The sequence below is a fragment of the Octopus bimaculoides genome, chromosome 2, assembly GCF_001194135.2.
Source record: "Octopus bimaculoides isolate UCB-OBI-ISO-001 chromosome 2, ASM119413v2, whole genome shotgun sequence".
Classification (NCBI taxonomy): Eukaryota; Metazoa; Mollusca; class Cephalopoda; order Octopoda; family Octopodidae; genus Octopus; species Octopus bimaculoides.
Genome location: NC_068982.1, coordinates 64,959,697 through 64,971,444, shown reverse-complemented (window position 1 = coordinate 64,971,444; position 11,748 = coordinate 64,959,697). Strand labels below are relative to the sequence as shown.

Here is an 11,748-nt window from a genome sequence, read left to right as displayed (position 1 = left end):
AAAAATTTTTTTTTTTTTTTTGTTTCTTTACCTTTAATACATCAACTGAAAAATTTAAGAAAAATGTTAACTACATTGCACTATTTTGATTAACTAGATTCTATCCAATTTCTCATTCAAGGGAGTTTCATTGTTTGGAACTAATCTAACAAGTCCCAATCCTGATCAGTAAAAATTGTTCTTTTTCAATAAACATTTTACCTGTCTTAGTACTCATATTTGCCTCCATTTAAAACTCACTGGACAGTAACAGCCTTTGTAGCTTTATTTTGAGAAACTTGGTTATAAAAATATTAAAATGGAATGAGAAATCACTGAAGAATTTCTTTTGGGTGATTTTTATATGAAACAAAAAATATAGACAAACAAAAGAGGAAGATATCATCATCATTTAACATCTGTCTTCCATGCTGGCATGGATTGGACAAAATCCAAGCTGGAAGACTATGTCAAGCTCCAGCATTGGCTTTAGCATGGTTTCTATAGCTGGATGCCCTACCTAATGCCAACCACTTCAGAGTACACTGGGTGCTTTTTTCCATGGCACCAGCATTTGTAAGGTCACTGAGTAACTTGCAAGACAAGACCCTATCAACTGAGAGAAAGTGTAGTATTGAGGGAGGCAGCTTTCTGCCAGGTGTTGAGAGGTTGAAGTGTGTTAAAGAGGAACACATGACTTGTTGTAAGGAAGATGCATAGTTGCTTCTGCTGGAAAGGGAGAAAGGATGATGGTGATGAGATATCAGGGCATATCCTCAAGGTACAAGAAGGTGGATGCATGAGAGAGCAGAGACAAAATCATCAAAGATGGGTAGGTTTGCGAGAGTGTGAAAAGAGACTGACAGGTGGTTGGAAATGGTGATAGAAGGCAGTGAAGGATTGATACAGGTGGAAGTGCAGCCAATGGTGAATCTCAGTTTGTGGGGAGAAGTAAGGTAAAGGATAATAGGGGTGTGTCCAGGAGGAGGAGGTAATAAGTGGCAGTGTATAAAGGGAGGGGGTGGATAGATGAGAAATAGGGAGATGATATGATGAGTGAGTGGGGAAGGGTGTATTGGACAGAGACAAGAGTCACAAGAAAATTTGACTTGAAAAAACAACATGTTTTAGAGAGTCTATCTCACCACCCCATCCATTTATTGAAAAGTACCCATTACACTCCTGGAGTGGTTGGCATTAGGAAGGCCATCCAGCTGTAGAAACCATGCCAAATCAGGTTGGAACCTGGTACAACTCTCTGACTCATCAGCTCCAATCAAACTGTCTAACCCATGCCAGTTGGAGAGTGGATATTAGATGATGATGATGGATATAAGGGATAGGAATGATAATAGAATATAAGTAATCACTGAGTAAAACATTGTCCCTTCACTTTTAGTTAAATTCTATTCTTGCGTAAGGAAATCCAAGAAAACAGATGACTTTTGCATTATAATGGTTAATAAACACCATTACAAACCAAGGTTTACAAATTGTCCCCAACCCCTACTGTTATGTAATTGAAATTTATACAAGGTCAAGGAGTCACCAACTGACAGAGTTACACAGAAACCCAAGTAGTATAATAAGCAGTCAACCACAACGGGATTTTTTTGTTTTGTATGTAGGATATACATTATCAGACAATCATAAACTGTTGTGACAAACTCACTAATGCATGAAGTCAAGCATGAACAGTTGTTCCTAGGCAGTCTAGAGACTGTTTCTTGGGTGTTACATTAGTGTTATTATTACATTTTTTTAAACTAACTTATCAACATCATCACTACGACCACCCTTCAGCTGTTGTCAATGTCATCATCAATTTACTTCTACTTTCCAAACTGGCATGGGTCGGATGAGTCATCACAGTCCAAGTCAGGTTTTATTCAGAGTGACTACCCTCCTAGACACATCACATTAGATAACTAGGTCACACTTATACATTTCATTTTGACAGTGTTTCTACATTTTTTGCACTATTTACATAATTCAATGTCAATTAACCAATAACTTAACATTTTGATATTACTTTATCAAATAATACCAAAGCTCTCTTCGCATGAATGCACTGTAATACCCAACTATAATTTACATCTTGTATAATATAACAGAATCAAAAGAATATTCAATACATGAATTATAATGTATAGCAAGAAAAGTCCCCCTCAATAACTGAATAATTAAATGTAATCCTAACAAAGAACCAAAATTCCACTAAATAAATAAATTAACAGGGCACATAGTGCCTCGATGTGCATGATAGTCCACTAGATGAATGGATTATACAATTAGCTTTTTAGAAAAATAATTTGAAGTCTTTTAAAATCAGTTAAAACATGTGGTCACATAACCTCCTGTTCGAAATAGTAACCAAATCTCCATCAGGTCACACCTTACTGTCTGGGAAAAAGGAAGGACACATCAGATTATCCAGTCACACCAGATACACTGTGTAAGAAAATAATATGATCATGGCTGGGATACTTGATTAGAGCTAAAAATACTTTGATTAGAGCTTCTTTTAGAGAGTCATCTTCTATTATAATTCTATTCACATCCAAGATACATAACAAAATATAAATCAACTCTAGCATGATAAAAAGAAAAGCTCACCTTGACAGGATATGAACTCAAAACTAAATAATGCAAGCCATTTTGAACAAAAGCTAACATTTCCAGCAGTGAAGTGTACTTACTATTAGCATGTTTTTACAACTAGATGGACTGAGCCAATTAAAGAGACTTAAATATGGACATGACCAAGTAGTACTGATTAGAGAGAAAATTAACTCCAGCAAATCATGATAACATATTACTCATTTAAGCAGAAGTAGGTCTTATCATCATCATTTTAACATCCATCCTTCAGGTGACAGAAACTATAGCTATACACATACATGCATACATGTATGTGTGCAGTTGTGTGTCTGAGTGTGGTGAACTGTTTTAAGTTGGATTTAAATATAGTTGAATAACAAACAACAGCAATATTCTCAACAATAAATGTCTTTTATAACCCAATGCTGGCAAACAACCAAATTATAACAAAGATCTTCAGAATTAAAATAGCTTAAATAGTTTCAAGCCAACATTTCAGCATTTCTGAAGAGGGAAAACTCACAAATCTATTTTAAAAGATAATTTATTTATCTTGTTCTTTTTTTAATAAACAATCTGCATAGGAGAGAAAGAGTCAGAGAATTAGAAGGGAAAGGGAAAAAAAGAACTATAATTATATATATATATATATATATATATATATATATATATTATATATATATATATATGAGCCAGTGTGTTTGTGTGAAATGGAAGAGTTTGAATGTGTGAGTGTGCTTATGAGTGAAACAGAAGAGAGTAAAGAGAGATTTTTTTTTTTGTGTATCTGTGTTTGTCTTTTTTATGAAGTGTTTGTAAATCATGTGTGTATCTTGTTGCATGTGTGTGTGTGTGAGAGTGAGAAAGATAGAAGAGAATAAGGGGAAGGAGAAATTACTAATTCTTTCTAATTTTGGTACAAGGCCAGCAATTTCGAGGGGGAGGTGCAAGTAAATTACATTGACCCCAGTACTTGATTGGTACTTATTTTACTGACCCTGAAAGGATGCTGAACATAAAGAGCTGGAAGAAATGCCACTAAACATTTTGTCCGACAAGCTAATGATTCTGCTAGCTCACCACTTTGAAAGAGAAATGAATAATAATGCGCAAGTAGCTATGTAGCTCATCTACAACAACAACAACAAAAAAAACCTGTTCTGGCCCCTTCTCTCATACTTTAACTAGCTTAACCCTTTAACATTTAAACCAACCATATCTGGCCAAAATATTCTGTCCATTTTATGTTCAAACTGGCAATATCCAGTCTCTCACACCTACCCTACAATGTCATTCTAAAAATACACAATCACATCATTGAAATTTCAAAGCTATGATTAATTGAAAGTAATGCAAATAAGTATTACATTTGACAGAATAATCTGAATACTACTAAAGGGTCAAAGCTGCCTCCCTCTTTGCTGTAATCCCATATTGCATGATAACTTAACTAATGCTGGTGCTGAGGAAAAAAAACACCCAGTGGTTACAATTAGGAAGGGTAACTAGCCATAGAAACCTCACCAAAGCAGATATTGGAGAGTGGTGCCATCCTCAGACATGTCAGTTCCTGTCGAACCATCCAACCCATGCCAACATAGAAGATGGATGTTAAAAGCTGATGATGGATGAAATTGAAAAACAAACTTACTTCAGCTGTGTGAGAGAAGATACATTTTACATAAATGTCTCTATTGTTTAAATAAATTAATTCTAGAATAACAGTGAGGGATTTTTCCCAGATTATTAACCTTGTCTTCTATATTACTATTTATAATAGAATTCAACTGGATTATACTCTCCCAACATTCACCTACCACATTTCTCTAACCCTCAGTAGGGGTAGCTCTAACACAGTGGTTCTAAACTGGGATCCATATGACCCCTTGGATGTCCATATAAGATTTTTGAGGGTCCACACAAATAAAATAGTAAATTGGAAACTCACAGTAGTAGTTTTAAGGGTCCATATTGATCTTGCTGTATCTATTGCAAGAAACAGCAAAATTTTTGTCTAACATTTTACATAGTTCAACCTCCACAGGTAAATGTGTGAAAAACAAAATAAGAATTTTGAAAGAAATATCTAGTTTTACACTTCATGTGGTGATGGGAGCCCACCAAAGTTATATAGTAATCAAAGGGGTCCATAGGTTAAGAAAAAATTGAGAATCATTGATTTAACACATCTTTATAGCTATGTGGTTAAGTTCAATTTCCAACTGTGTGGTCTTAGGTTTAGTCCCACTGCATGTCATCTTTGGCAAGTGGCTCTTACAACTGTCCTGGGTCAACTACTGCTTTGTGAGTAAAATTGGTAGGTGGTAGACAGAAACTGCATGTAAGAAAACAGTGTTGTTGTGTTTGTTCCCAGTGAACACTTCTCTCACTCTCCCTCTCTCAGAATTGTGGAGTAAAAGCTCATCTTTTTTTTTTCTTATATAAAATAATGGTTGGTGACAGGAAGAGCAAGCAACCATGTATAAAAAAAAAACTGCTTCAAATAGTACCCATCTAACTCATACCAGCATAGTAAAACATGTAAAATGAACAAGTAAGCCTAGCCCTTGATTGCTTTTAGTGCAGCAAGTATATGGATCCTTAACAGTATTGGACTACACATTCCTTTACAAAGGACCAGATTGTCAAAAAGTACAGATAGAAAAGAGAGCAGCAACTGTATGATGTTGGGCCTGGATTGCAGAGCATAATATTGTATTTATTTGTTGTTGGCACTCCGTCGCTTACGACGTCGAGGGTTCCAGTTGATCCGATCAACGGAACAGCCTGCTCGTGAAATTAACATGCAAGTGGCTGAGCACTCCACAGACACATGTACCCTTAACGTAGTTCTCGGGGATATTCAGTGTGACAAGGCTGACCCTTTGAATTACAGGCACAACAGAAACAGGAAGTAAGAATGAGAGAAAGTTGTGGTGAAAGAGTACAGCAGGGTTCACCACCATTCCCTGCCGGAGCCTTGTGGAGCTTTAGGTGTTTTCGCTCAATAAACACTCACAACGCCCTGTCTGGGAATCGAAACCGCGATCCTATGACCGCAAGTCCGCTGCCCTAACCACTGGGCCATTGCGCCTCCACTGTATTTATTTAATCCTTAAGCATTCAGATTACTTTGTCAAATGTAATGCTTATACATTCACATTCTTTTGAATTAATCTTGCATTATTTCATAGCTTTGAGATTTTGACAATATGATTGTTTACTTTTAGAGTTATATTGTAGAGTAGGTATAAGAGTCCGAATCTGGCCAGTTTGATCATAAAACAGGTAAAATATTTGAGCAAGATACAGCTGGTTAAACATCAATTTGTAACTAGTTCCCTTCCCAAGATTTTATTAGTTTCACCAGATCAGTAACATCCATCTTAGCTACATACAAAGATCAACATAGTGAAAAATCATGAGCTTTGTTTTCATCTTCACTCCACCAAAGCATTCATCTTCAGAACCCATGAAAATGTATTATAAAAAGATTAAACAAAATGCTAGGTTTTTCTGTTATGTACTATATTCAATGGCATATAAGACAGATTGTTTTTTTATTTTAAATGCCTCCAAAGCATCAACCTGGATCCTATGTACAAAACTGAGCCTATATTACATGCTTTGTTGGCACTCTGTTGCTTATGACGTCGAGGGTTCCAGTTGATCCGATCAACGGAACAGCCCGCTCGTGAAATTAACGTGCAAGTGGCTGAGCACTCCACAGACACATGTACCTTTAATGTAGTTCTCAGGGATATTCAGCGTGACACAGAGTGACAAGGCTGACCCTTGGAATTACAGGCACAACAGAAACAGGAAGTAAGAGTGAGAGAAACTTGTGGTAAAAGAGTACAGCAGGGTTCGCCACCATCCTCTGCCGGAACCTCGTGGAGCTTTGGGTGTTTTCGCTCAATAAACACTCACAACGCCTGGTCTGGGAATCGAAACCGCGACCCTATGACCGCGAATCCGCTGCCCTAACCACTGGGCCATTGCGCCTTCATATATACATGTACACACACACGTGTATATATATATATATATATATATATATACACACACACACACACGTGTGCAGTGGATTTTCATGTACAAATCAAGAGGAGGAAGAAGAAGAATTAGAAAAGAAAGCTATTTGGCAGTTGTGAAGCACTAAAGGACATAGCCTACAAACATAGCTGATGGTGGTGTAGTTTAGCTAGTCCTAGATCAACCTTGAAAAATACATCCCAAATATGATCATCCTAACTTTTTAGAGTTATGTAGAACTACATTATCTATTGTACCATTTCTTTGTTTAAGATAGCAGGGTGTAATCTGAGAGAGATTTGGCAGTTATTTCTAGCAGGTTGCATCACCACATAAACTCTCATCCTTGTGCATATTGTTGCGGAAAATACTACTATACCAGAATATGACTGCAGTGATGTTTAATGAAATTGAAATGGCTGTCATGAATGATTTCATTATCTTCTGAAAGAGAGATGCCAATGCAATGCATTAGAAACTGTAAGAGAAGATAGATTGGAACATGGTGTATGCAGAAATACAGAAGATGAGGTTAATAAGATAGAAAACCCTTACAAATGTGATATTACTGTTGGAAATATAATTATCAGTCATGCGTTTGGCTTCAAACACGTTTAAAAAATTCATTTTCCAATGAGGATGTTTTAAAACACTGAAAGAAAGATGGTTACTTCAAACTCTTACCTCTTTGTTCTTCGTGCAGTGTAGGTTTTAGGTACATGGTCCTAGAAAAGAAAAGAATAAAGATGGGGATAGATAATAAATTCATAATGGGGAGATATTATTTAGATTTACATTCCAATTTAATATGTGTGTGTGTTTGATAACGATAAATGAAGGAGAAAGAGAAAGAAAAAGGACAAAAGGAGTTAAAAAGAGAGAGAGAAAAAAGTATAAGAGGATATGTGACAGAAGAGAGATGAGCAAAATAAGAAAGTGTATAAGAAGGAGAGTGAAGAGAGAGAAGAAGAGATAGAATAGAACAGTATATATTTTCCTGAAATAAGAAAGAAAAGATAGGGGGTAGATGTGTATGTATATATATAATGAATGAAATAATTTGCCAACAAATATACACCAGTGTACAGGATACACTGCACATTTTCAACTAGATTTTTTTCATCATTTTACATCTGTGTTCCATACTTGCATGAGTTAGATGGTTTGACAAGGATCTGATGAGTTGAAGGGTTGCCTTGTGTCCCAGTGTCTGTCTGCTTTGGCATAGTTTCTTTCTATGGCTGGATGTTCTTTCTAACATCAACCACTTTACAGTGTGTACTGAGTGCTTTTTATTTTCATGCTACTGGCACTATCAAGGTCACCATGTAGCTTGCAAGTCAACAAACCCAAGGAAGAGGGATGTTGCATCTGTACGTTGGATGGGAGTTAAGGTAAGAGGAAAGAGGTTGGGGTAGAGCAGGCTCTTATTGTAGAGGAGCTACATGGCTACTCACATACTTCAGAGAATACATTTTTGGAGGGCAAGAAAAATCCGTTTTAAATGCAAGAAAATATAGAGAATTTAAATTTATTTTAACATTTGGTACCACCTTTTAACCATTTGCCTATGGCCATATTGAAGTACCACTTTTTAATAGAGCAACAACTCTGAACTGTGTTGTTATTGCTAACCAGCTAAGTTACAACTTCTAATAACAACCCTTTCTACTATAAGCACAAAATCTGTAATGCAGGGGAGAGGGATAGTCAATTACATTGATCCCAGTACTCAACTGGTACTTAATTTATTGACTCTGAAAAGATGAATGGTAAAGCTGACTTCGGTGGAATTTGAATACAGAACATAATCATTTTGTTTGGCATACTAACAATTCTGCCAGCTCACCACCTTATAATAATAATAATTTTGGCACAAGGCCAGCAATGTAATGATAATAATAATGGTTTCTACATTTGGTAAAAGTCCACAAATTTTGGGAAGCAATACAGTTGATTACATCAACTCTAATATTTAACTAGTATGTATTTTAAACACCCTGTATGGAAGAAAGAACAGTGGGACTTGAACAAAGAAGTCAAAAGAACACTGCTCCACCACTCAAATGCCTTTTGTTAGGTATAATAATGCCTTATAGTATAAGCACAAGGCCTGAAATTTGGTGGGGGAGAACTAGTCAGTTACATCAACCTCAGTATTCGACTGGTACTTTATTTTATTGACCCCCAAAAGGATGAAAGGCAAAGTTGACCTCAGCAGGATTTGAACTCAAAATGTAAAGAACCAAAAGAAATGCTGCAAAGCATTTTGTCTGGTGTGATAACAATTCTACCAGCTTGCCAGCTTTATTTTAATGTTAATGGTTTCTGATTTTAGGCACAAGGCCAACAATTTTAAAAGGGTGAGGATTAGTTGATATCATTGACTCCAGTACTTAACTGATACTTTACCTTGAAGAGATGAAAGGCAAAGTTAATCTCAGCAGAATTTGAACTCAGAATGTAAAAAGCTGGATCAATTGTTACAAGTCATTTTTTTCTGACTTCTGAAAACTCATAACCAACACAAGGCCACATATTTTGGAGGTAGGGGTTACAGTGCTTCACTTGTGGCATAAAGCCATGCGTTTCATTTTACAGCAAAGAAACAGGGTATTAAATCAATGCTGATATTTTACTGGTGCTTATTTTATTAACCCTAGAATGATGAAAGGCAAAACTCAATAGATGTAACTGTACACCAAAAAAGCATTTAGTCTGGCATACTTATAATTACTGTTACTCTGCTAACCCTTACCCTTCTAATATTGATGACATGAAAATATGAACAGAAGTTATGTGAAGATCAATAATGACAAATACATAAAAAACAAAATTAATGACTGTTAGCATGAAGATAAATCAGTTCAAATTAATCTTCCAAAACAAATATGTTACAGGACAATCGAGATACTTTCCTGATAAACAAAAATAATATTTTCGATCAAGAAAAATGCTTTTGTTTGATCAACTAAAATGTTTTTCTTGACAATTTTATTATCAACAAAAATAGTTTTCTTGATCAACAAAAAAAATTTTTTTAAATAAATAAATAATAAATAAATAAAAAACAAAAATAAAAAACTTGTGATCAACAAAAATACTTTCTTTCATTAATGGAAATGCTTTTCTTAAACAACAGAAATACTTTTCTTGATCAACCATAATATTTTTTTTTTTTAAATAACAATCATAAATTTTCCACGAAATGTGCATTTTGTTTCCTTAAAAGTGAAACAGTGCAGAAATCATGTGTTAGTCAAAGTCAAGCTGAAGTTGAAGTGCAGTTTAAAAATGTTTGGTGCATCACACACATGCACTCTAACAGAAAGAAGGAAGAGAGAACTAGTAAATAACAGTAACATCAAGCTCAAATACTAATGTGTACTAAAACATTGAGCTCTTTTATAAGCATGGTTTTATTGGAACACTACAATGGTGGTATTGGTGGTGAGATGATGGTAATAATAGTGTTGGTGATGATAGAGGCTCAACTTACCAAGGAAGACTTGGTTCCTGTCCAAACTGCTGTGTTCAGTATCAGTACATAGGATAAAGTTTAAGTGTTGGTTCCTTACAGAGTATATCTGAGAATACACTACATCTCTTATGTAGCCACTAATATAGCACATCCTACACAGTATTGTAGTATTCCTGTATATTAACTAGTCATTCGCCTGTTATAAGATACTTATGATTCCTACCATTAACTAGTCAACACCTTTAGTAAAGTAAGCACTAACTAATTCACTGTAGCAACAAAGACAACTTTCATTAATTTAGACTAATGATTTTCAACACGTTTGTAGCTCGATGTTCCCTTTCAATGAATAGCATCTTATACACAGATCTCCTCCCCATATTTAAAAAGGATATATGGCTGCATGATTAAGAAGTTTGATTTCCAACCATGTGGTTTTAGGTGCAGTTCTACTGCATGGCACTTTGGAGAAGTGTCTTCTACTAAAGCTCTAGGCTGACCACAAAAGCAGTGAGTGGTAAATAGAAAGAAGCTCAGCATAAATGAAGTGTGTGTGTACGTGTGTGTGTGTGTGTGTAACCTTGGATAAGTGTCTCTCTGTAGCTCTAGCCTGACCAAAGCCCTGTGAGTGATAAATAGGAAACTGAAAGAAGCCTTTCACATATGATGTGAATATATATATATATATATATATATATATATATTTATAAAAAAGAAGTTTGAAAACGCCAATATATAAAAAATGAATTTTAATTTAAAATTTTGTCAGAAATATTTTTAATATGTTTCGGTTCTTGTGAAAACGAACCTTATCAAAAATACATATTTAAAAAAATGAAATTAAATGAAGAGTTCATAATTTTTCTTTACTGGTGTCAATAGTCCACGTGGGAGCATTTTTTGTTGGTTGTAGTAGTAGTGTATATATATAGATATATATATATATATATATCATCATTATTATTTAATGTCTGTTTACCATGCTGGCATAGATTGGATGGTTTGACAAGAGCTGACCAGCTGAAGAGCTGTTCAGGCTCCATGTCTGTTTTGGCATGGTTTCTATGGCTGGATGCCCTTCCTAATGCCAACCACTTTACAGAGTGTATTGGGTGCATTTACGCAGCACTATCACAGGTGCCTTTTTCATGGCACCAGAACCTACGAGCCTGCAAAATTAGGGATGTTCAGCTGAGAGAGTTGCAGGAGACAAACCTAAATGCAAGGGCAACCACACTTTTACTTAGCTTAATATGTCTTTTCAAGCACAGCAAACCATCAGGAGTCTCATTTCCTGTCATCCCCTCTGTGAGTCCCAATGTCTGTAGATCCTTTCTCACCACTTCATCCTATATCTTCCTGGGTCTACCCCTTCCACATGTTCCCTCTACAATTAGTGATTGGCACCTCTTGAAACAATTGTCTTCATTCATATGCATTATATGGCCATACCTGTGCAGTCTTCTCTCTTGTACACTACATCTGATGCTACATATACCCAGTTTTTCTCTCAAATCACTTACACTCTGTTGCATATGCACACTGATATTACCCATCCAGCAAAGTACACTGGCTTCATTTCTCCCAAGTCTTCACATTTCCTCAGTAGTCATAGCCCATGTCTCACTGCCATGTAGCATAGCTGTTCATAC

The 11,748-nt window shown here is 35.7% G+C and overlaps 1 protein-coding gene across 5 annotated transcripts in view; it reads right to left on the bottom strand.

Annotated features, from left to right (window-relative positions):
• The window catches only part of LOC106869829 (PRKC apoptosis WT1 regulator protein), a 143,409-nt gene that overhangs the window by 34,330 nt on the left and 97,331 nt on the right, over positions 1–11,748 (bottom strand). For all 5 annotated transcript variants that reach the window (XM_014915742.2, XM_014915734.2, XM_014915725.2 and 2 more), the window contains one exon: positions 7,300–7,340. In XM_014915742.2, coding sequence (XP_014771228.1) covers positions 7,300–7,340 — 41 coding nt within the window. The remainder of the gene's footprint in view (positions 1–7,299; positions 7,341–11,748) is intronic.